The sequence below is a fragment of the Anser brachyrhynchus genome (assembly GCF_964034855.1).
Source record: "Anser brachyrhynchus genome assembly, chromosome: 1".
NCBI classification, from domain to species: Eukaryota; Metazoa; Chordata; class Aves; order Anseriformes; family Anatidae; genus Anser; species Anser brachyrhynchus.
Genome location: NC_137694.1, coordinates 127,241,438 through 127,267,620, shown reverse-complemented (window position 1 = coordinate 127,267,620; position 26,183 = coordinate 127,241,438). Strand labels below are relative to the sequence as shown.

Genomic DNA, 26,183 nt, shown 5'->3' with positions numbered 1-26,183 from the left:
CCCCTCTCTGGCATGCAGTGGTATTCCCACACTGTCTGTAATACCAAAGCTTTTTATAAGGCCTGGTATCGATTGTTCTGAAGGTTCATAAGAGTTGTCCCAGTTAAATAATTTGGTTCAGCAGTCACTATTGACCTGTGGTATGGGAGAGAAAGGTTTTTTTTTTTTTTTCTTTTTCCTTTGGGGTTGTACTCTGTAGTATTAGCTCACGGTGCAGAATTAGATCAATTACAGAACTGTCTGTATCAGTCACTTTTGGAGGCTGTTTGGGGAGTGAAGTATGCTTGTTTGATAGTGACTTTTTTCAGAAATGGTTTGCTTTCATTAATCTTATGCTGCTAGCTACATTTTTCACTAGTTGAGTTCTGCAGAGTTCTCAAAAAATGCTAGTGTTGGTTTAAATTTTTAATGATTTTGATTATGCAATAAATGACTTCATTTTTTTAATCAGTAATTTAAACTCCATGTATTCTGAATCCAGTGTTTTAGTGTACTTGGAATACAGATTCCTTAAATTGCTGTGGACAGCCGAGCTGTCATATCCAGTTGTATTTAAAGCCAATTCCTAAGATGTGAGGAATATCAGATGTGTCAATTTCTGAAAGCAAAATGCTGATGCAGACAAAAGGTAAGAGAACGGTAGAGCAGCGTTAGGAACTGAAATGCTATTCATTAAGAAATCTATGTCCTTGTTTCCAGTTCTCGTGTGTGTATATATATATGTATAATGGATTGCAGTACAAATAACAGTAAAGGTGAAAACGCAAGGGAGAGAAAAGCAGAGAAAAAGATATTTTGCAGTAGTTAAGGAGAACATCGAAATACAGCATTTACCTCAGTGAAGTACGTAATGATAAAGACTACTGATTTCACCTTTGGTTTGATCTTCAGGAAAAGATAAAATAGTATCCAGGCAGCTAAGGAAAAAGAAGGAAATCACAACCCCTCCCACTGCCGATACAAATTTTGGATAAGCTGAAGTCTGCTTGGATCCTCTTGGCTCAGAGGATGGCAGCAGCAACATGCAAAGGCAGTGTTTGTGGGGAGCTGCCCGCTTTCTTTTGTAAATGCGGGAGGTCTGGTGCAGCCCAGCTGTTGCTTGGGGGGCTCGTGGCAGTAACCAGTGGTGATGGTCCCAGGGCTGTGGGATTGGACAAGCACAGCGCTTGCCTCTCGCGGAGAAGGACGTTAGGATAAGCCAAAAATTAGTCGAGTCATGTTGACTTAAATAGCTGAAAAACTGAACGAAGTGGTCGTGACGTAATGCCCAGATGAGCAGCAGGAGATAGCGGGGTGGTAAACAGTCAGTGCGCGTGGAGTAACTTCGAGACGTGCAGTAGGTGTACAGCGTCCTGCTGCGTTGGCCCAGCCAGGAGCTCAGCACCCACACAGCCGCTTGCATCCCCTCCCTCTTCCCCAGTAGGGCCGGGGGAGAAAATAGGAAGAGCAAACGTGAGAAAACTCATGAGCTAAGAGAGACAGTTTAGTAAGAGAGGGAAAGAGGAAGAGAAACAAACAAGTGGTGTTAAGGCACTCACCTCCTCCCACCAGTAGGCTGATGCCCCAAGTGGTGGTTGTCTTGGAAGACAGCCCCCCTAGGCTTTCTCTTGCTGACGGTGACGTTTTGTAGTATGGGACATCCCTTTGGCCAGCTGGGGTCAGCCACCCAGTCCTGGCTGTGTTCCCTCCTGGCTTCTTGCCCACCCCAGCCCACTCACTGGGAAAGAGAGAGCCTCGAAGCTCCTGGGCAGTAGCAAAAGCACTGCTGTGTCATCATCTCTTGTTTTGGTCTTTGGTCACAAATCTGAAGCACAGCACCGTATGGGCTGTTGTGAAGAAAGCTGACTCCGTCCCAGTCAGACCAGTACAAAATCTTTATCAAAATATTCCACGTATAGTCAACATTTCACCAGCAGCAACTAGTTTTCATGGTACTCTTCTGTGGATAGAAAGCAGTATTTCTGTGGTCCAAAACAATGTAATCAGTTATAGGATTTGGCTTTGAATTTAAGAATTGTTTTATCTAATTCAATACCTGCCACATTAAAGCAGCTTCTCTTGGTGCCAGTTATCCTTAATATACTAATGTTTTTTTTAAAGCTACCATTTTCCCAAAATTGCAAAAGTGTTTTGTAGACTACTACCTACCCTTCTTACAGCATGTTGATGTTTTTGTGCGTGTTCCTGGAGTCACTTAAGGGTCTAATTTTTCTTGTTGGAATAGTAGGCTGAAAGGGAGGGTTATTTTATTAAAGCGCTGAACTGTGACTCTGAAACATTTTTCTAATGCTCTTTGTGTGTTGTAAGAAGCTATTATATTGATCCGTCTGTTCTCTGAACTTCTGAATGTAAACGTGACATTCTCTAACACGTTGCTTTGACCTGTTTAAATTATTCTTTTCCCTGGGTGGAGGCCACGCTTACCGTGTACACGTGTAACTCTAGCACGTTAGTTTGCAGTCAGTGTAAAATAAATAACACAGTATTGTAAATACCTTCACTGATTTAATTCTTTGATGTCATACACTTGTGCAAATTTTTGTGGTTTTTATTTTCCAAAATTAGGCTTGAGACTGTGCAAATAAAGAAAGAGGAAAGGTTAAAAAATATAGAATAATGTTTTGTTATTTTTCTTTTACCTGCTAACTGCTGCTACTTTGTTCTATTCCTTTCTCAAGCATTTAAAAAAAAAGTGTAGATTGGGTAAATACATGGATTTGGTAACTAGTGGTGGCAAGGATGAGTCTTCTAATCTTTTTGTAACACGTTTTGTAGAGCATTGAGAGCATTTTGTAACAAGGTGGATAACAGCTTTGTTAACCTCACTGAGACTGAAGGGAAATTACACCATGTGTTATCAGTGGTATTTTTATGTAATCGGCGTTAACTGTGTGTCTTTGCTCATAAACTATAATTTTATTTATGCTGGTGATTTAGAGTAACTTTCCCTTTGGCATCTTGACTGGGACTAAAGAATAATGCAGAGATTTGTATTTTTCTGAAACATTTAATATTTTTCTGAAACAGTTAATGGGAATTATGGACATTTCCCCTAAGGGTTTGGGAGTAAGCTCTCAAAACTGAGAGCGAAGGGAGGCTGTTAAAACTGTGGAATACCCAGCTATGGCCTACAGTGTGAAATACATTTTTGTGGGAAGCAGAAGTGATTATAAGCTCAATGGTGCAAAATCAGTCCTCTCCATAGTCAGTTTATTGTAATCAAATATAATGGAAGAGCAAAAAACAGAATAAAGTATCTTTGGCTTGGTGTTTTAAGCCTCCTCTACATTAAAAGCTTTAAAAAACCAATTACCTTAAAAGAAGCATTAGCGAGATGGGGAGTGGGCTCTTCTCCCAAGCACCAAGTAATAAGACGAGGGGAAATGGCCTCAAGCTGCTCCAGGGGAGGTTTAGGTTGGGTATCACAGTATCACAGATTTCTAGGTTGGAAGAGACCTCAAGATCATCGAGTCCAACCTCCGACCTAACACTAAGTACTCCACTAAACCATATCGCTAAGCTCTACATCTAAACGTCTTTTAAAGACCTCCAGGGATGGTGACTCCACCACCTCCCTGGGCAGCCCATTCCAATGCCTAACAACCCTTTCAGTAAAGAAGTTCTTCCTAACATCCAACCTAAAACTCCCCTGTCGCAACTTTCGCCCATTCCCCCTCGTCCTGTCACCAGGCACGTAGGAGAACAGACCAACCCCCACCTCTTTACAGCCTCCTTTAAGGTAACTGTAGAGAGCGATGAGGTCGCCCCGAGCCTCCTCTTCTCCAGGCTGAACAAGCCCAGCTCCCTCAGCCGCTCCTCGTAAGACTTGTTCTCCAGACCCCTCACCAGCTTGGTCGCCCTTCTCTGGACTCGCTCGAGCACGTCCATGTCCTTCCTGTAGCGAGGGGCCCAAAACTGAACACAGTACTCGAGGTGCGGCCTCACCAGAGCCGAGTACAGGGGGACAATCACTTCCCTAGACCTGCTGGCCACACTGCTTCTTATACAGGCCAGGATGCTGTTGGCCTTCTTGGCCACCTGGGCACACTGCTGGCTCATATTCAGCCGACTATCAACCAATACTCCCAGGTCCTTCTCGGCCAGGCAGCTTTCCAACCACTCATCTCCCAGCCTGTAGCTCTGCTTGGGGTTGTTGCGCCCCAGGTGCAGGACCCGGCACTTGGCCTTGTTGAACTTCATGCAGTTGACCTCAGCCCATCGCTCCAGCCTATCCAGATCCTCCTGCAGAGCCTTCCTGCCCTCGAGCAGATTGACACACGCACTTAGCTTGGTGTCATCTGCAAACTTACTGAGGGTGCACTGGACGCCCTCATCCAGATCATCGATAAAGATATTAAAGAGGACCGGCCCCAGTACCGAGCCCTGGGGGACTCCACTAGTGACCGGCCTCCAACCAGATTTGACTCCATTCACCACAACTCTCTGGGCCCGGCCATCCAGCCAGTTTCTAACCCAGCGAAGCGTACGCCAGTCCAAGCCCCGAGCAGCCAGTTTCTTGAGGAGAATGTTGTGGGGAACTGTGTCAAAAGCCTTACTGAGGTCAAGGTAGACCACGTCCACAGCCTTTCCCTCATCCACCAAGCGCGTCACTTGGTCATAGAAGGAGATCAGGTTCGTCAAGCAGGACCTGCCTTTCATAAACCCATGCTGACTGGGCCTGATCGCCTGCTTGCCCTGCAAGTGCCGCGTGATGACCCTCAAGATAATCTGCTCCATGAGCTTTCCTGGCACTGAGGTCAAACTGACAGGCCTATAGTTCCCCGGGTCTGCCCTGCGGCCCTTCTTATAGATGGGCGTCACATTGGCTAGCCGCCAGTCAACTGGGACCTCCCCCGATAGCCAGGACTGCCGATAAATGATGGAAAGCGGCTCGGCCAGCTCCTCTGCCAGTTCTTTCAGTACCCTCGGGTGCATCCCATCTGGCCCCATCGACTTGCGCACATCCAAGCTCCGTAGCAGGTCGCCAACCATTTCCTCATGGATAGCGAAGGCCACATCCTGCTCCCCATCCCCTTCCACCAGCTCAAGGCACTGGGTATCCAGAGAACAACCGGCATTGCCGCTAAAGACTGAGGCAAAGGCGGCATTAAGCACCTCAGCCTTTTCCTCATCCTTAGTAACTAGGTTTCCCCTCGCATCCAGTAAGTATTAGGATTTAGGGTATTAGGAATTAGGGTATTAGGAGACTTTTCTTCACTGACAAGGTTGTGCGTCATTGGAACAGGCTGCCCAGGGAAGTGGTTGAGTCACCATCCCTGGAGGTATTCAAACATGTAGATGTAGAGCTCGGTGACGTGGTTTAATGGTGGACTTAGCAGTGCTACGTTAAAGGTTGGACTAGGTGATCTTAGAGGTGTTTTCCAACCCCAGTGATTCTGTGAAAATTGTGGGTCTCGCCGGAACACAATGCAGCGTTTGTCTTATCCAGTGTCTCCTATCTAAAAGCTGTGGAGCCTCTTCCCAGTGTAGACGCAAGTTGTGCTGCACCTCTGTCTTTCTCTGGGGCTACTCCCTGTTCGTGTCTTAGGGCTGTTACTGGAAGAGGAGCGGATGCTCTCTGAAAAGCCCCTTTCTCTTGGAGGCTGCTGGTTAGGGAGTCTTCGGGTTGTGTGGGTAGCTCAAGGCTCAGGAATCAGGCAGGGACCATGGTTTCTCCTAAGGCCATTTTGGTTCTTTGCCTCTCGTATATTGTGGGTAGTGCCTGTGAAATAGGCAAGAGAGCATGTCTTTTAAATGGTTCACCTGACTTCCAGCCTACTCCCAAATTGCCCTGAGGACAGACAGCCTTGGGCGTATGTGAATTCTTCTAAAAAACACACAAAAAAAACCCAGCAGCCTGTGGGTAATTGTTTGAGCACCTTTGCATTAAACTTTATGGATTGCTTGACTACTCTTTTCTCTCTTGGCAAGTGCTTGAAAATACTTATTTCATTAGAACTGAACGGTGAGCAGCTACATATTTTTAGATCAGGGAAGTTTATTTTAAAACATGTATGTACCTCTGTTAATTTGTGGTGTTTTATGTAATAACTGGTGCTGGCTTACAGCTGTTATGAGTGGTTTCCTGATGATCTGTTCCTCCTGAGAGACAAACATCTTCCCTCAAATCCCTCCTGTGAAGTGAAGGCTGTGGCTCTAAGTGCAGTTTGGCGAAGACTTTGACAGATCGGCGATGTATTGTTCACCTGACCCTTCATTCCGTCATCTGTTCCTGCTCAGCAGCGAATTAAGCTTCTTTCCAACAAAACCAATTCCACGTGAAGGACCGTTCACTTGCAGCCTGCTTTCTGGGGTTAGCAAGGGGCACGTCCTAGTATGCAGCTAATGGCATAATGGATCTGGTGGCTTCTTCTGTGTTGAGCTGTTCAGACACACTGATGACAACCATGTGAGGTTAAATATTTTGTACTTAACTCGTGTTAAAGTGAAAATCTGAACTGACTTAGCACCCGTGGTACTCATCTGTATGACCATAGTAATCAATACACATACGGGTAAACAAGCTGATGCTTCAGAGATTTTTTTAAGTAAGTGGAGACGAGTATATTTTTCTGTGTACAAATTGAACAGTAGTTATGATATTTAATTTTAAACTCCTTAAGTTGAAGTCTAGACCTCTGACTCATGAAGAGGATTTGGGATGATCATCTAGATAGAGAAATAAAGTCTAATGTGTTCTCATTAGTGAGCAGCTCCCTGAAATCTTCCTTTGGAATGGAAAGTGCTACAGCTGGCCTGGCAGTCAGAGTGCTTGAATCTGTTGTTAGTCAGATTGCCTAAATCAGAAATGCGTTATTAAACTCGGCTATTTCTGTACGCCAGCTCTGGTAAATTGTCCATATGATGTGACGCATGACTGCTAGAAAGCTTAGCTCAAAAGCTAACCGGCATGTGTGCTTGTTAGGTTGGGCGCAGTGAGCGTGCTTAGCACTGAAATGCCACAGGGCACAATTCAGTGGTCATACGGCGTTAACAGCTAACCTCTCATCTGCGAACGTAAATATTTTAGGAAATAGGGAATCCAGTTCAAACAAACAGCTTTCTTAGGGGCAGCCTGTGGTAGGGAGTGAGTGTCAGCAAGAGTCAGCATTTCCGATTACGGTGTGTGTGCGCCTTTTCCTCTTGCTTCATCATCCTTATTACATCTTGCAAAGCCCTCTCTTAACCCAAGCAAACAAACCCTGTGTGCTTTTTGTGGGATTGATGTTTTTAGTGGTTGGTGAGATAAATCCCTAGAGACAGTGCTGAAAGTCTCTATTCCTGTTTGGGAATAGGAATGATTTTGAAGTACTGGGTGGTGGTGTTTTTATTTTTTTAGCCACATCTGTTAGTGCTATGCAAGCATACTTTGTTTATCTTTAATATATAGTCTATGCTTCTGAAACGGTGTATAATCAGTGGAAATCATAGATCCTTGTTTAGCTCTATTTTACTAGTTTCAGCAGCAAGATCTTAATTTTAGCCTATGCTCATTCTGCTCTGATGCCTTGATCTTACTGCATCTTCTTTTGAAGATTTCTCTGTCCCTCCCTTTCACTTGTTTTGTTTGTCTATACAGGAGCTAAAAATACTCTGAAAGCCTAACAGAAGAGGATAGATGTGGTTGATCACTTTCGTTCCTGTTTTCCTTTAGTTTTGCCTTAGGAAAGACCCAAAAGTAGTTTCACAGGGATAGGAGGTGAAAGGCTTCTGATCTTGTTTTATGGCTTTTGAATGGAGCCTGTCCTCCCTGACATACAGCGGGTGGGACTTTCCTGCTTTAGAGCCTTACTGTGGTGTGGTGTCTGATGTTTCAGCTCAGTGTCAAACAGCCAGCGGAGATAACTAGACCTCTAGGTGCAGTGAAAAGATGAAAAAGCACTTTATTTATCCTGCTCCTGTCTCCTCTGTCAGGTAAGTGCCAATACTCAGAAACTACTGCTACTTTTATGGTATGAGCCGGGCAGTCCAGTACCTGGTAGGGACGTGGCAGCAATGTTAGGTTTATGAAGCAGGTGACTTTGATCACCATCCGTGCTCCTGTAGTTTGCTCTCACATGGGTGTGTCATGAATGGGGGAATCTGGCAGCTGAACTGAGCATTTGGTAATGTTCTGGGGGGACACGACTTCATGGTCTCTTGCTGAGTTTCTGCCTTCTTCTGGGGTGAAATCGAGATGTGTATGCGCCCTCTTCTGTAGCTTTCTGTATGTAACTAATCCTTTTGTATCCTTTTGTGATCTGAATCTTGGTCAGCACGGTATTTTGTTGGCAGTTTGTAGAATTTGTCAGAATTGAATTTGCATCTGCTGCATGTGTGTGAATAGTCTCTGTGTTATTTGTGCCTCCTGTTGCAGGATCTGGAACAAATGTTTTGTTTTTTTTTTTACTAGATCCAGCTTTGCAACAGTTGTCTAATTCCATCTGTACAATGGAAGGAACTGAAAAGACCCCGCTTCAGAGAGAGCACTGTCATGAAAGTTCATTCCTTCCAATTGAAAAAGATGTATATATTTTCTTCCCTGCCCACTACAGACATATGATCCCTAGAGCGTGAGTGGTGCTTGTTATCAATGCTGTATTTGTTCCCATTTCTTAGCACTACGGGTGAAAAAAAGATGAGGAGAAGACAGGAAAGAGAATAGTGAATGTTCAAAGTAGAGTTAAATCCCAGTGAGGGTTAAATAGAAAGATTAGTAGATAAACCTCTCTGGAAACACAACTCTGCTTCCTGAATTTCCCTCAGATTGAAGGTTTCCTGGTGATAATGTTGACATATACCCCCTCAAATGTTCCACTTTTAATCTTTATCCATCTGATGGTATTGCATTTGGAAGACTTTAATGCATTCAAGCCTGCTGTTATGGCCTGTGTAACTCTGATGCTGATAGTGTGTTTTCTTCATGTTTTCTTTTCTTTTTTTTTGCCCCCTCTGATACCCATCTCATTCATTAATGGTGTGGTTTGTTTTTGGTGGAAATGTTTTGGCGGAACACTTTTTCACATATAAGAAAAAGGATTTTAATGTTAGATGCCACCTTTTGGGTGACCTTCTCATGAAATGTTAATGCCTTACTGTTTTATTTAGGCAAGTTTACCTGTATTCTCAACTGAATCTGAAGTTGCAAGGGTAATCAAACCAGTTCTTCAGATGTGTCATACTTCATTGCAAAATCAAATGTACCATCATTTTTACCATCTCTTTCTGTCTGTAGTGGTTGCTGACTGCTCCAAATGCAGCCTTGTGGAGGTACCATTCCCTCTGCATCGTTATAAAGCACACCTGGCTTGCTTCTACCATGGAAGGATGTTCATTGAATGTTGTTCACTGACCGTAGTTTCACGTCAAGTCCGGGAGATCTGGACACTGCTTACCTCCCTGTTCGGATGATGTATCTTCTCTTTTGCCCTATGCTGAAGGCTGTATCTGTTCTCAGTTACACCAACTAGTACAAGAGCCTCAGGGCTCGCATCACAATCAGTTCATTGCAGATTTGAAGGTGTCAGAGGGGAGCATGCTTTCCTGTATGGCTTTATGGCTGACTAGTCTGGACAGGTGAGAGGTTCAGAACATTCAGGATGATGCAGCCCTTATTAAACAGCCTTTTTTTTAATTAAACATGTTTTTAAAGGCCTCCCTTGGTGACACTTGGCATAGCTTTTAGTTTTTTGCACTTGCTGTGCATGTAAAAGTAATCCTTTGAAGATGACTTCTTCCACAACTAAATGTTTAATGCTATCTTTTGTCAGAGTAACTTCTAATATGTAGCTTAATCTACACAGTCTCTACTTCATTTTTACTAACTCTGGCATGCTTCAGAGTTCTCATTTTCTACCTGTTTCTACCTTCTTTTTATGTGTAATCTTCCAGTTTAGTATTACTGGTGTTGAACAGAGTGGGTTATTTTTGTGTGTGCTTTTCCTTCGCCCTCTTTGGTCAAATTCTCAGCTAAGCTGTAAGCACCGTAGGCATGATCTGGGAGTTTCTTAATCAGATTGAAAGTGTAACTTTCATGAAGAATAGTAAAAATCTAGAGATAATCTAGACTCCTGAATTCGAACTATAGTCTGCCCCTTAGAAAATAATCCCTAGTAAGTGTTTTTCTACCATGAAGAGCTGAGCTGGGCTGCGATGTTCCCTACAGCAGCATAGACCTATAGCAAGAGGTATTCTGTAGAGTTATATTTTATGTTAATAAACATATAAGTTCATGAGATACTTCTCATTGAAGGAAACCTCTTTCAGTGCCTGCTTTAAGAACTTGACCTGCACATTTTTTCCCAATTAGAGCACCGAGGCTGAAGTATTATTCAATTGAAATGAAGTATCGCTGTATTCACAAACAGTGGAAAATAAACGTTGAGCACGTGCATGAAATTGTGAATCCCATATATCAAGTGATGTCATCTTGTCCTTTCATCATGCCTCTGTGCAGAACTGTTTTACTTTGACTAGAGGCTTATAATACTTCTATCTTTATTTTTCAAAAAGCACACTTGTAAATAATTTCGTTTTTTTGTGTGGTTTGCATTATCAAGAAGGTAGAGAAATCTAGTTTGCTTTGTGTGTCTGGGTGTATAAATGTATATGTATGAAATAAAACTGATGCTGTACACTTTAATGTCCTTTTTTGCTGTTTTGCTTGTGTTGAGCATCGATTATCAAGTTCAAGCTAATTCCTTCAAGTCAGAAGGAGTTTTGATGAAGTATAATGGATTCCAGAAATCACTTGCATACTTACTAATGAATGATTCAAATTTGCAATACTTCGAATATATCTGTCCTTCATTGTTCACAAGAGCCTTAACAAAGCAGAATATTGCTTAATTCTTCAGTGGAAACTTGGCAGAGTTCTTGTCTTCACAAAAATCAACATAGAACTTGTAAAAACTGAAATAATTGCAATTCCGATGCACTATTCTGAAAGATTTTTATTTTTCTAATGCAGAATCTTAGCTATCTGACAGCTTAGGTATGTTAGAAGTGGCATTATAATCTTTGCCTGCTCAACAGTTTGAGAGGAGAAACAGTTATTGCTGATGGATTTCTATACTCGCAAAAGTTTTTATCCTTCATTTTTATTTTTTCCATTAATATGTTCAGGACCATCAAAAATATTCAAAGAAAGGTTCTGGTGACTTTGTCTGGGCTTCTGTATTCTCACAAGTAACTAGACACCAGAGGGTGATAGGTCGAATGCTTTACTGAAACATTGCTAGTATAAGTGTAGCTAGAAAAAGTTGATTAAATAAACTGGATTCAAACTTTCTGTTTAGCTGTAGAGGATCCAAGACTTCCAGGTGCTGTGACATCTTGGGTTTTCTCTCTTCTCCAGTGTTTCTAATATCCCATATGTATCATTGGGAAATTCAAGTTCTTGCTTTAATTCACGGGTGTATCACAGTGTGGGGGCTGAACCACAAATTAGGTGCTAATATTGGAAACTTATGCTGCTCTCAATTTAAGGAAATAACTTCTTAGCTTTTAGTCTTGAAATTAGTATCTTCCATAATGCCTGACTTGCAGAGAATTTTCATTTTCTTGAAATACCACTCCAACACGTTTTCTTTAAAATTCTGCTTTAAAGTCTTTAAAAAAAAGGGGGGGGGGGGGGGGGGAGAAAAAAGTGCTTTCAAATCCTCTCCAATGTTTTACTTTTAGGCATTAAAACTACAAGTTGAACAAACAAATTTTTGTTGTGCTCCTTTGCTACTAGAGCTTGAAATCTAGAATTCAATTATTTGACTACCAAGCAGAAGCATATAGAACTGTCATTACTGAATCTTCGTTTAAAGAAGGTTAATATGCGTTGATATTGAAACATTCTTAAGGATGAAATGTTAACCTGGCCTTAATTCAAACTACTCAAACTTGCTGTGAACATAAAAGTTGCACAGAAATCCATAATTAAGGTATAATATTTTAATGGAAGCCAATCTATCATTCAGAGAATGTTCAGTCTAAAACTTTAAACAAGTCTTTGGTAGGTAAGCTGTTTTTAATTTAAACATACTCATTTTACTCAGACAAATGTGGGTGAAAAACATGAAGGGAGCAAGACAAAAAAGAACCTCAATCACTAGGACTTAAATACAGAGCATCTCAGTTCTTACTCTTCTGCATTTTTATTTCCTACAGTTCAGTGATTTGGTGATCTATGGGCAAAAATCCATGACTCCTCAGAGTTAGAAATGAATGGTAATTTCATATAATTTAACAAGATAGCGAAAAGCTGTATTTGCACCATATTGCTTTACAAAATAAAAGCAGCAGGCCTTCTATTAGTAGGTGATAACGAAAGCTGTATTCATAGCATATTATACTGCCACGCTAGCACTGTGCTTCCATATCATTACATTCTGTCTTGGAGTCTGCTGCTACCATTGCTCCTTAGTGCACCATAATTAAACAGCTCTCTGCCACAGCACCCCTTGTTTTGGAAATAAAGCTAATTGCAGTCCTTGATGCCTAGTCCCTAGTGCACTAGGGCATAGGATTACTGTATTCTTTCTTATGTGTGAATTCATACAGAGGTAAGCAGGTCATGACTTAGTGATATCTGTCTATTATTGAGTAACTTGTTGGGGGCTGTGGTGTATAAATCAAGGTGAAGTTATTCACAAGTTCTATTTTGCCCGTAACCTTGAGCGTGGCTTCAAATTGTGTTGAACTGAAACTAATGGATTGAAACTGGATGCAGGCTGTGGTGTTTAAGCTGAAAGCTTGTTTCTGGCAACGTGCAGACCTAGCTGGAATGATAACAAAATCAAGAAAGAACACTGTATGTTTTGAAAAAGGATCTAACAAAGCAAAAGTAAAGCCAGCTTATGAATATATATATATATATATATGATTGTAGTTAAAGCCTGTAGAAATGGGTTTACAACTTGCTTGAACACTGTTTCTAGGAAAACTCTTTAGAACTTGCATATGATAAATTATATTAAGGAAATAATATAGACTCAGATTTATTTTTTTTGCACTTAATAGGTTGTCCCTCTTTTTGACACATCTACTATTACAGGAAAACGTAGTATTACAGGAACTGCTGTAAGGAACAGCAGCCAATGAGCAACCATTAGGACACAGTATGTTTTCTGTTTCAAAAGCTGAAGGGTATCCAGTTATTGCTGATCTGAGCAGATAGTCATTCTCTCTGCCATGCACGTGCTGTTTGGCAAGCAGATAACTGACCTTATGCTAGAAGCTGAAGCAATGCCATGGAGGCTATCAGATAAAGCACGTGCAGCTAAGCAGACATTATTCTGACCACGTATCACAAAACAATGTACTGAGGCTATGGTGAAACAAGGCTTCAAGTTAGGCTGCAAATAGCACTTCCTTTCCTTTACCTGAAGTGACCATGCAGAGGGACCCCAAAATGCTCTGCACTTGAACACAGCAAGGCAACTCTCTGCAAAGAGACCGTTTAGAACTGCTGGGGTGGGACGGATGAAATAGAAATGTGCCCTTGCTTATAGGAGAACAGGACATTGGTCTTTTCTGCCAGTCCTGCTTTCCAGTCCAGCAGCTTTTGTTGCCTTCCTTGTACAAACTCAGGGACTGTGTCCTTGGAGGGCCTCCGTGCCCTTTCGCAGGCTGCCACAGGCTATGTGTTCTTGTTCACTTTTTCCTCATTCTCAGGGCTGCATTTCACTCCTTTTGCTTTTTCTTGCCTATGAAACAACCAAACTTTCTTGTCTGACACTCTTGGAAAGAAGCAGAACAGTCATTGTCTTTGTTCGAGTTTTTTTGCAGCCCAGAAGGTGTAGGGTGAGCTAGTCAAAGACGTCTCTCCTGTTGTCTGGCCAGTCTTCCTGAAGACTTGCAACATCAGACAAGTTGTGAACAAACAAGTGGCTGCCTCCTCTGTCGTGGGTGGTGCAGTGTCAAATGTCAGTGAAGGTGTGAACTCTGAATTCATTACAGTGCCTCAAGAAAGCAGCGATGTGATGTTGCATTTCTTCTAATTTTGTTAGGATGTGTTTTGCATTTTCACCTCTTCAGTTACAAAATAAGTAAACCAGGAGCAAATGTTTGCTGGAAGACCAGTTAGCAGAACTGCTGATACCAACAGAATGTAATGATCCACTGATCGGGGATACGTAGATGAGCAAGAAAAAAGGGAAACCCTAACCCTGCCTGCTTTTTCCCCCAAGCTTGTGTTACGTGGTTTGATTGGGAACTAATCCATCAATGCATGTTACCTATGCGAAGAAATCTCTGCTGTTCAGCTGATTATAATGGGACTGTCTTAAAAAGTATCGCATTGATTGTGCCAGTTTCATTGTACTCGAGTCTTCCAAATTGCAAGTCTTAGTGATTATGTGCCTTGCAGTGCTTTTAACACTTTCTGGTTTGCTTGAACATAATTTATAGCTCTTGTATTATGTCTTCACTCATAAATTTTGCAGGTGGTTGCACTGGTTATGATCACAAAAGACATTTACTGTCTTTGTGGATGAAAGCAGAATATTGGCTGTTCATTACAAGTAAAACTTCCTTGTTGTTGTTGTTTTATTGCTTGTTTTTTAATTTACCTGGACTCTTTGGAAATTGGTTTTGGTGAGAAACCTTTTCCCTATCTTGTGAAAAGCTACAAGGTACAAGAAGTGTGTCAAGTCAGGCCTAATCTTCCATCTGAACTATCTGGGCAAGAACCTTAACATCTCATGTTTTCAAATACTTGCGGTTAAAGGTTTATAGTTACCTCCAGTGACTGATTTAGCAGAAGAATACTGTCAGTCGTGTCAGTCTTCTGGTTTCTGTAGGGTAGCTCCAGAGAATTACCATTGTTCCAAGTCGGTTCCACAGCATAGTTGTAGTATATTTTGGTTCCCCTTTGTTTGATTTCTGATGGGGTTTTTTCTTATTTTCAATGCATTGTGCTGGATAATAATCTCTTAAAAATGAAAGTCAAAGATTCTCAGCTGCAGCTTTTCAAGACTATGAGCAGGGCACTTTACTTGCAGCTGTCTGGTGAGCTCCTTGTAGCCTAGTCCTAGGAGGGATGACCATTTTGTTGGTCTTCCCATGTGCTGCTGAAATGTTGAAGTACTTAGCAGGTCTGAGAAGCTTGTGATGTGAAATACCAGCCAGCTGTTGCCATTCTCTTTTGGTGCTTTGTTTTTATTCCTTGCCCTCCATTATATATGCATGTGTTTCTTAAAAGCTCACTTTTCTACTGAGGTCATACTGATAAAAGCTAGTATTTTTACAGTCTTATTTCCAACTAATATCACGTATTCGGTATTAGATGATCCTTATTTATAGGACGAGAGCTAGGATGATGCTATTACCCTTTATGCTGTAAGGCACTGATAAAAATGTATAGCATTTTGCTGTCTGATATAGCTTGTAGTGTGCGTAGTTTAGTAATGTTGCTCTAATGCTGTAACTATTGTATCTAATGCTCTTAAGATCATAGAGCCGCAGAATATCCTGAGTAGAAATGGACCCACAAGGATCGTGGAACCCAACTCCTGGTTCCACACCACACCACCCAAAAATTAAACCCTATGTCTGAGAGCGTTGTCCAAACGCTCCTTGAGCTCCGTCTGGCTCAAGGACACTCCTCATACAGCTTCCCCTCCAGACCCTTCACCATCTTTGTGTCCTTCCTTTGGACACTCTGATAGTTTTATGTCCTTTTTATACTGTGGTGCCCCAAACTGCACACAGTGCTCAAGGTGAGGCCGCACCAGCACAGAGCAGAAATGATCACTTCCCTTGACCAGCTAGCCATGCAGTGCCTGATGCATCTGGGGTATGGTTGGCCCTTTTGGCTGCCAGAACACAGTGTGCTGACTCATGTTTATCATTATTTAATGTTTTTTCAGAGCTTAGATATTTAATGCTCTTTCAGGGCTCAGAACTGCAGAAGTTAGTATATTTAAGCAGTCTAAAAGGCAAGTGCTTCTTTTTTTTTTTTTAAATAATAAACGTAGAAGTACTGTAATTTTTCTGTGAAAGGGATTAGAAAGGTTTGTGTTATGCTGGAATTTGCTGTAGCAGTATACATGAAAATTCTGAGGCCCAAGGAGTCCTGTATAGAATAATAAATGAGTATCTGTAAGTCATTTTTAACTGGGATGCTTTCAGCTGCTCAAGTTTTGTCTTGCTGTTATTTTCTGTCTCTCTAAACTTCAGAGTAGACACAAAGAAAAAGCTAGTAAATGGAATGAAGAGCAATCTCTTGATGCCTCTCATCCATAAAACCATTTCTTGCAAAACCAATGCGTTTCTCAGACCTCTGAAAGAATAAGGAGAAACTCAAATCTGAAGTTTTTCATGTGAGAGCGTTGGGAGGTGGCTGATATTGTAGATTTGAACCAGAGAGGACATAAAAAGCAATCTAAGGGGATCAAACTCAATCGGGGGCAGTAACAGACCTTTCTATTTTTCTCAGAAAGTTATCTGTACTTTGATACGTGTGCGAGGTGCTGGTGAGGATGAAGTCTAAGCACATGAATGAACAAAAATCAGATTGAGGCAGTCAGAAACTGAGCATTTAAAATAAGAATGTCTTTGGCAGATAAAAGGGGGTAAGCTCTAGGAAGGTAAAAGTGCCTTCCATTGTACCAAAGAAATAAGCACACAAAAATATATGTTGGGAGTGAGAGGGGAAGGGAAGGTGGGTACTGAAAAAAAAGTTGATTTTAAACGTTTTTTTACCAAGTGACTTTTTAATCTTCTGGCACTATCAAGTCTAAAATTTGCTGTGACATCTGTATGTTTGTTTTTTGTTCCCTGTAACAGGTCGTGACAATGCATGTGAGAAGACTTCATACATGTTTCTGCGGAAAGAACTTCCTGTGCGGCTAGCTAACACCATGAGAGAAGTCAATTTGTTGCCTGATAACTTACTTAACAGGCCTTCAGTTGGGCTAGTGCAGAGTTGGTAAGTTGTTTTTTTTTAAAGTAGATTGAGAAATTAGTGTAAAACTGATACTATATGTGGTGCTTTACTTGTGATTTTTTTCCTTCTGTCATATGTTAAGTACTCTAGTATGGGTCTTGGAGATAAGAATTTGCAAGTTAGTATTTTGAATAAAAACATACAGTTGTCTCCCAGGTAATTAGAATCAATTGATAACTCTAAAAAGCTATCTTTTAAAAAGCTCCTTACTGTGTTACACCCAAGACTTAAAATAGCTTGTTCTTTCCTGTTAATTTTCTTTTGTCGAAAGTACTGAAAACAAAATTAAACTTTGCATGTTCTTCTCATTAATAAGTTTTTAACAATAAAAACTGGTGTTCAGTGGAAATTATGGAACAGGATAAAATTCTGTTGTTATCCAATAAGTAACATTCTCTTATTAATAGTTGTGCATTATACTTAAGTAGTTTTTAACCGGACTGATGCTAAATGCTGCCATCTTCTCCACAGTAATTCATTTCTAGTCTACTTGCACATTCGGTGTATTTTGGAGACTACTGCCTTGTATGTATTAAAAAATGTTGTTCATAGGGTATTGATTGTTTCTTTCCCTACAAATACTTGAAGAATTTCTGTAAAAATAACTGTAAAAATACAACAAACTTCCCTTTGCGAATAGCAGCTTATCTACTAGGTACACGAGTTGCAATTCATGTTGGATTTTGTGAGTTTCAGTCATAGCCCGTGAGCCAAGAAACTCTGCATTGACTGTATATTGACTGCTGGGCTTGGTCTCATATTTACCGAACTTCAGACTTAGAAAGTGTAAAGTGGGATATGTGTTATTGTATAATTTGATTTAAATGTGTTTGCCTGCGAGAGGTAACATTGGCTGTCTTGATGACTACTTCAAACATAACGATTAAGTGCTTCAAATAAATGTAAATGCTGTGGAGCCCCACAGTAGCAATTACTTTGTGGCTAAGTGACAGCTTGCAGGGACTGAAGGTTTGTATCTATTCGATACTACCAGAAGCTGTTATACTAAGTAGAACAGAATGGATAATATCTGGGCCTTTCAGGCTTTTCTGATCTAGATTACTTGTGAAGCTGTCTTTGTGTTCATCTGTCTGGATTCCACTGAAAAGGAAACAATTTTTCTTTGACTATAGAGTATAATTCTTCTAGTCCAAAAATATGTTCTATGGCATATGCTTCCACCCTGCTCGTGCAGGTCTGGCAAAGGAATTGAATAGGTGTTTAGAGTGGGTGAACACTTCAGAATTTTTGGTTAGTTCCTTGAGGACTTCAGGTAAGATTATGGCTACAGTAGGTAGGGCTTAATTAAATCTGGAGCTCTTTGGAATACATGATGGTCTAAATCATACCTTTTGTGTGACAATGATGCACAATAGCTCAGCTGTAGAGTGATAGTTTTCTGTTAAATGGGCCAAAAGACAATCAGTAGAGTTAATGTGATGAACAGCTTCAAATAGATATCTGACTCAGTGTGTTCCTCTGATTTTGATCCTCAGTTAAGTAACAGCTTTTGTGGAAAGGAATATCTTCGTTAGGATTATGTGAGAGTATATTAGGGATTTGATATCAGAATTACTAAGGTAATCGTAGAATGTTGTTTTTCTGATTATAGATGTGGACTTTGAAGAGTTTATTTCCTATTTTTCTGCTTGGAGTTTAGATTTTTTTAATGTTTACCTGTAGATTAAAAGGCCTGTTAATATACCAGTTAGGAATCTTGGGCAAAATATAATCTATAAGTTAGGTCTTAAAAAATAAATAAACTAAGCTTAGGTTTGAGTGACCAAAAATATTAGGCAGTTTTGAAACATACGTTTTAACCTAAGCCTTAGACACACCTAGAGAGAGATCGCTGAATCTTATGTAAAATATGAATTCAGCTGTTCAGCTGCTTTGTGAACTTCTAAAATTGAGAAATCTCCTCTTGATGCACTTATTTTGTACTTAGACTTCTTCAGATCAGATTTTACAATCCTTTATTTTTAGTATGTCGTAGGTTTAGAAAGCTTGACTGTTTGTTAATATGCAAGCCAAAAAAAAAAGGTATGTTTGCCACAAGTAAGCAAATACATTTTGTAATACATTATTCACTGTAATCTGTTTAATTGCTGATTTCTTGTAAGTAGATAGGGCTTAATTAAATAAATCTGGAGCTTTTTGGAATATATGACTGTAATATACTTACCTTTTGCGTGACAGTGATATGCAATATCTCAGCTGTAGGCTGATAGTTTTCTTTCCAGTCACCAATGTAATGTGGTAGTATAAATAAATCACAATTACAATAGAGCCTTATGGTTTTAATGTGTTTATGACAAGACACCAAATTAGCTGGAGCTTTAAAATGCAAGTTTCCAGTGTATTCCTTAACGTCGGCCTGCCAAATAATTCAAAAGGCTCCTAATCCTTGTAGTATGTTTTATTATTCTTTTAAACTAGCGTAAGGTGGCTATAGATGGAATTTAGGTTTGGTGGAGTAAGAAAATAAATTAGCCCCACCTACTGTACAGCATGGATTCTTTCTTGTCAATCTTCTATCCAGCCAGTCAGTAAAATTCGGGATTGCATGAATTTCAGTCTCTTACAGGTCCCTCGGGAAGCAGTCTCAACCTGACACTACTGAGAATACGCTCTCTGCTGCAGGCAAGCCCTGTTCTTTCGGTCTTCTAATCCATTTTCATGGTCCTGCTGTAGGCACTTTGCTTCCTGTACCACACTCCTTGTCTGCACTGTGTAACAGGAGTTTTACAACTGATTGCTTGATTGCTCTCAGGAAAAGTGCAGTCTGTCTTTCTCCTTTCTGGATTTCTTAGGCTGATGTATGTGGCAATGAGGATAAGCAAGACAGCTGTCCTTCCTTTGTTCTATTTGGCTACTCATTTTCAAATCAAGCTGGCATTACCCACACGGTGAATTATGAACAAACAAACAGTTTTGAATTTCAATCTGCACAAAGCTAAAGCATTATCCCAGTCCCAGTTAGAATTTATAACTTTGCGTGCACATATGTTTTGCATGAATTAGCAAGAGAAGGAAGAAAATGAATGAAAATAATGATAATGCTTTTAATGTGTTTTGGCTGCAAAGCGGAGTCATTCCAAATAACAAATCAACAAGCAGCATGGTAGGGATCAGCAGCTTATTTTAGTTATTCAAAATTAATGGCCAACTTCCCGCTACTAAAGAAGAGGGCCTTTTTTTAGGTCAGCTTTGAGAGGACACTGTATCTAAAATTTAGATAGAATATGCAGAGTATGGAGTGTGGCAGAACTGCCTAATAAAGGACATGATCACTAACGTGATGTGGAGAAAATAGTTATGATAAAGCCAACGGATAAGGTCAGGGCTTATGAAATACCAAAAGTAACTGTGAAGGTGTCACAACGAGCTGCTACTCTGTCATATCTGTAATTCCTATTTTAATTAACCCTGATTTTTCTCTACTCTAGTACTTTCCTGGAAAGAAATATAAAATTCTATTTGTCTTCTTGAAAAGATACATTATAGAAATCATTAGCTTGAGGATTAATAATTATTTTCCTCTATTTTTTTATATTCAGACTATGCTAACGAATTTGTTACCATGGAAATGTGTTCTATCAATGCTTGGGTGTTAGAGATTCTAAAGGAAAATCTTACTGAAATACATGTGGAGAAAAAGTAAAGGCATCTTGCATTATTTTTTTATTTTTTTAAAAAAAAAAAGGCCAGGGAGGGTGGGAGTGGTAGTTAAAATTTGGAGTTGGCATTATGGGCATTTACAGTGATTTCATGTATGAAATGTAGCATTCTGGAATTATTGCATTTGGCAGACTGACAAGAATTCAGTCTACCTTGTGGCAATTAACAAAAGAACAAGGTTAGAGTGCTTGAAAACAGATTGCCCAGTGAGTTGTGGTGGATTGTGCTAGAGAAATAAGGACTAGAAAGACAACAGATTTGAAGGGCATAGGCTTGGATTCCTGCTTTTGATGACTCACTGAAAGTAGCAAAATATAACTGACACTTATTTCGTTTATTTTTTTGTAGATTGTGTTCTGTGTTGTTGTATTAATTTACTAATAGTATAGCAAAGTGTCCATTATTCTAATACTTCTCTCTTTTATTCTAGCTGGCTGTTAATTTTATGTGAACTGTGTTTAAAACATGGCCAGTTCTGCTTTCCAGTGCTTGATAAATCCTGTAGTTACCACCTTCAGTTACCCTTATCTTCCCCTACAGTTCTAATCAAAAGAAAATTCAAGGAAATAGATGAATTGTATGAAAAGGGAATGACATACTTTACACGTGCTAACTGACATAGCAGTATACTGCATTGCTGGCTCTGCGCTGATAGGTAAACTGTCCTATTGGTGGTTGTTAAGATAGTGTTGTGAGTTACTTATTACAGTTCATCAGGGCTATAAATTTCCTTTTAAACATTTTTACTTCTTAGTTTCTTCAGTTTGGGGCTGTTTGGGGAGAAGTAAGGAATGAAGGGATGTAAGCAGTTTGAAAAATTGTAAATTGCAACTAAAAAAAATGTACGGCTCTTGCAGCTCTGAGTTTTTATTTGGAAACTTGGGCTAATACACAGGGTATTACAACATCCCAGATTGGATGATATATAATCCATAAGCATTGTACAGTGGGTTAGATTTGTTTAACTTCAGGTTATGTCTTTTCCAACTTAATTTATTCTGTGGTTTGGAAGAAATAAACTGATGACATTTGAATAACTTCATATTGAAGTTAATAACCTTTCTTCTGAACTGGTCTCTCTAACTTGCTTGTGCTAATGAACTTGGCTTTCTAAAGTAATACCAATTTACTTCAGAATCAGACACATCTAAATACTGTTGCTAACCCTATATAAAGGAATAGCGTTGCCTATTTCCATAGGTTCTCCATCACCACAGAGATTAAAGTCAAACCACTTCAGTATATTGATACATTTACTTAGTTTAGAGCATTTTGTTTGTGTAATTTTCCTTTGTTTCAGAAACTCCCAGTTCCACAGTGGTGCTGTGTTGTGCCTGCAGCATAATGACCTTAGAAGCTGTTCTGCCTGCTGGTTCCACTGATGGCTAGTGACCATGTTTGGCAGCTTTTTTCTGGTTGAGACCTGCTTTAGTCTTTTTCTGACTGAGACAGTTTTCTGCACAATTACTTGCCCCATTAGAGGAGAGAAGCACTTGGCTTGCCCCTGCCTGTTACTCAAAGTGCTGATCATTCAACACAGGAGTAGTTTGACTACTCCAGGGGCAGCAGTCTTAAGACCAATGTGGCAATAAGCAAATAAAATGTACAGATCTCAATATAGCACACTAGTAGTAGTGAGCAGCCAATCAAATCCAAGTAGCATAAAAATCAGGTATCAGCTACATTCCGTACCAGAAACATTCATCGCTGTGTTACACACAGCGTCAGCACAGAATTGCTGATGTTCAAGATTCCTGGTCAGAGTTCTCTAGTAAAAAGCACCTGCTGTGTTGCTGCTTAAGTGCGGTTATTATCCTGCATCTTCAGAACCAGGGCGTTCAGGATATTGTATGATGGCAGGGGTCAGTAGCTTCCAAATAACCTTCTCTGACTTACTGTGCCACCAGAGAAGGTGTCACCTCTCTGATGATACAGATTTATTGAAGCATCTTTCATACGGGAAGAGCCTGAGAACACTGTATATCTCTTTGGAGATACTCAGAAAGATGTCTGGACTGTTCAGTCTGGAGAAGAAAAGGCTCAGAGGGGTGAATAATATCAGTGCGTATAAATACTTCATGAGAGAGAATGATGACGAGGGATCCGGGCTCTTTTTAGTAGTTCCCAGTGACAGGACAAGGGGCAATGGACACGAGTTAAAGTCCACGAAATTTCATCTGAACAGAAGAAAAAAACTTTTACACAGTGAAGGTGATCAAACACCACAAAAAGGTTGCCCAGAGAGGAAGTGGAAGGTACATCTGTGGAGTTACTCAAAACTCAACCAGACATACAGTCTACGACAGTCTGCTCTAGCTGACTGTACACAGGGGTTGGAGTAGAAGATCTCGAGATCCCTTCCAACCTCAAAGATTCTGTGATTTCCTTGGAAAGCTGAGTTGGAACCCAGTTCCTGGGAGGTAGAAAGAACTATTGTTGAAAAATATGAAAAAGCATATACTGAAGGTGTGGGGAAAATGGAGAGGGCAAGGAGAAGAAATACAGGCCTCCACAAAACAAGGAGGATGGCAACATAAATTAAAGCAGGAAGGGAAAGAATTTCAAGCCAGGAAGAAGACTTGAAAGGATAAGGAGTGGAGGGGTGGTTGTTGGCAAACTTGCTGATGCCTACAGCATTTGGACCTTTGTATAACATGAGAAACACGTATTGTGCTCTGCTTGTGCTAGAAAGCTTCACGGCAGTTTGTCCTGCTCATTTGTTCAGGTCATGATGGCTGTATTGTCTTTGACACATTTGGTGCTCATCCACAGCAGCTCCTAGTGTAGTTTCTTCTGAGAAGAACCTGATTTCTAGTGCCAAAACCACTTTCCAAATGTAAGCAGTGTTGATTAAAGGAGGATTATTGGGGAATTCATTTCAAAACCGTACTGCTGGTTTAGGTTTGGGTGCTGATGGAGACACAGTCATTGAGTACCAAGAGATCAACCTTTGTTCGAGGAACAGAAGACTGCTTCACAGTAATCAGGCAGGTATTTTCTGGGTAGATTGCTTTTCAGTGTAGAATCAAATATTTTGCCTTTTTCCCCCACACAAACAGATTTAAGGTAGCAAATATTTAATTACAAAGGAAAGTCTTAGCTTTCTCGTTTGATATGTTAAAACCCATAGCATGAGGGAACTACTCCAGCCTGACGGTGGTGGTCTTCTTGACTGGGTCAAGATATGTGGCTTTTTTCATTCCTAACTAAAGTGGCAAGAAAAGGCTGCCCCATGAATATCCTTTTCTTTGTATACCCAGAAAAACTCCAGAAATCAGTTTCCTCTTTGAGATAACCATGGGTTGGATGACTTAGGTATACTCTGAGCATCAGTCAAGGAAACTGAAAGAGATAATAAAGCCTGTTTGCAGAGGGTCATATATTCATTAGAGCTACAGGAAAATTGGACACAGGAATAGGCGTAAATGTTCCTTCTGCATGAGATTGCCTGGTTCATTGAGAAGTCAGAAGCTGATCTGAAATTCTGATACACTGCGTAGAACCTAAGCCCTGAATTGCCTCACTGCCCCGTCTGACACTCCCCCGTCTTTCCTTTTGGAGGTACTTTACTGGTTGATGCTGTGTTTTGCTAGTTGTAATCATTATATCTTTTTTCGTCCTTTACACATGATTAACTTGACTGACATTGGTTTGTATGAGGAAGATGATGTTGAAGAAAATGCCTTCAAAACAAAGGAGTGAGGGTGCTCATAGATATGTTCTGTGTTAGGTTTCACAGATGTAGCAGCAGAGCTCTGAAAGTAACGCTGTTTTTCTCCAGTGAGAATGAAAAGGGAGTGCATTTGAGGACACATTCTCAAAGGAGATTAATTCTCATTCTCTCTTTCAGAAACCCAGTCCCTCTTCCAGCTGACTGTCCTGATGATTCTTCCCCTGCCTGTCTGTCCTCCACATAGCTCTACCTATGCAGGGACCTTATGTACTGTTCAGTATCTTTCAAGCTGCTAAATCTCCCACTTCTCAGGAATGCATCTTCAGTGGGCTTTGGCTACACTAAGTTACTGTCTGTTCCCCAAAGCCATCCTAGACAGTTGCTTGAATTTGTGGGAGCAGCTGTGGTGGTGGTTCTGAACTGGTGCTTTTCTTCTAGTGTTGTAGAAGAACAGGCTTTAAAAAAATGCAGTGCTAGACACATCAGCTACCTGCCGAACTTGAAACTCACTGTTTGGGGGATTTCTGTAGTTATCTGTGGTGGTTGTAGTAGGCGGAAAATATCCAATGTGACAGGAGCTAATGTTACTGTACCGACCATGTTGAAAATATTACTCTGTGGAAAAATCCTTACTGTAGCCTAGGCTAAGATCAATTCAATCAAAGCAGTCCTGGACTGTTCCAGAAGTTTTGCATGATTTCCATGGACAAACTCGTTTCCTAACACTGTTCTGCATGATAACCTTATCCCAGACTCACAGACTGGCTGAGGCTGGCAGGGACCTCTGGAGGTCACCTGCTCCAACCCCTGCCCGAGCAGGCTGCCCAGGGCTGTGCGCAGGCAGTTGTTAAAGATCCCAGCATGTCACCTGCACAGTACAGAAGTTCTTCCTGATGTGCTCCAGTTTGTGCCCATTGCCTCCTGTCCTTGCACTGGGCGCCACTGAAAAAAGCCTGGCTCTGTCCTCTTCGCACCCTCCCTGCAGGCACTGACAGACATGGATGAGATCCCCCTGAGCCGCCTCTTCTCCAGGCTGAGCAGTCTCAGCCCTCTCAGCCTCTCCTCACAGGAAAGGTGCTCCTATCCCTTGTCACTCTAGTTGCACTTCTTGTCCTCTGTGTGTAGACTTCTGCAAGACTACAGTCATCGTCCACAGGGGGATTTTCAAAGACTACTTGTGCTCTGGCAGGGCAGTGGGGTAATGTTCAGTTTTCAGCACTTGATAGAACTGATCTCAGCTTTGTTGCTGTACAGGGTCTGGCTGGGATGGAGTTACCTTTCTCACAGCGGCCCGTGTAGTGCTGTGCTTTGGATTTGTGACTGAAGAGGTGTTGATGACACCAGTGTTTTGGTTATTGCTGAGCAGTGCTTGTACAATGACAAGGCTGTCTTTTACTTCCCACGCTGTCGTGTCCCCCACCCCAGCGAGTAGGTTGGGGGTGGGCAGGAGATGCGGAGGGGACACAGCTGATCTGAGACGTCCAAAGGGACATTGAGTATTACAATGTGCCATTGGCCTTAGTAGTAGAAGCTTAAAGAAAGGAGGAGGCAATCATTGTGCATGCTGAGGCCCTGCATCCTGGGATGTGGCTGGACATCTGCCTGCTGCTGGGAAGTAGTGAATTAATTCTTTTTGCTTTGCACTTGCAGCTTTTGTTTTCCTGTGAAAATGTCATTATCTTGACCTGTAAGTCTTCTCACCTTCCTTCTGGCTTTGCACCAGCATCAGGCAAGGAGAGTGAGCAAGCAGCTGTGTGGGTGTTTGGCTGTTGGCTGGGATCAGCCCAAGGTCAGATGCCTGTTCCCTGTCTTAAATCACTGCTCTTCATCACTTCTGTTGCAACTGTTGCTCCCTTCCCTTGGCCCCAGCACTTCTGATACAGAATGACAACCCTGGCATTACTTAAAACA

General features: G+C 41.1%; 1 protein-coding gene and 1 long non-coding RNA gene across 2 annotated transcripts in view; both read left to right on the top strand.

The window, feature by feature from the left end:
• PDK3 (pyruvate dehydrogenase kinase 3) overlaps positions 1-26,183 on the top strand; it is a 56,457-nt gene that overhangs the window by 5,336 nt on the left and 24,938 nt on the right. Inside the window, exon 2 of the mRNA XM_080587567.1 lies at positions 16,759-16,900. Within this exon, the coding sequence (XP_080443693.1) occupies positions 16,759-16,900 (142 nt within the window). The remainder of the gene's footprint in view (positions 1-16,758; positions 16,901-26,183) is intronic.
• Positions 5,201-15,929, top strand: LOC308193218. Its single transcript, XR_013949467.1, has 2 exons — positions 5,201-7,914; positions 8,393-15,929. It is a non-coding gene; the product is annotated as an uncharacterized lncRNA (long non-coding RNA).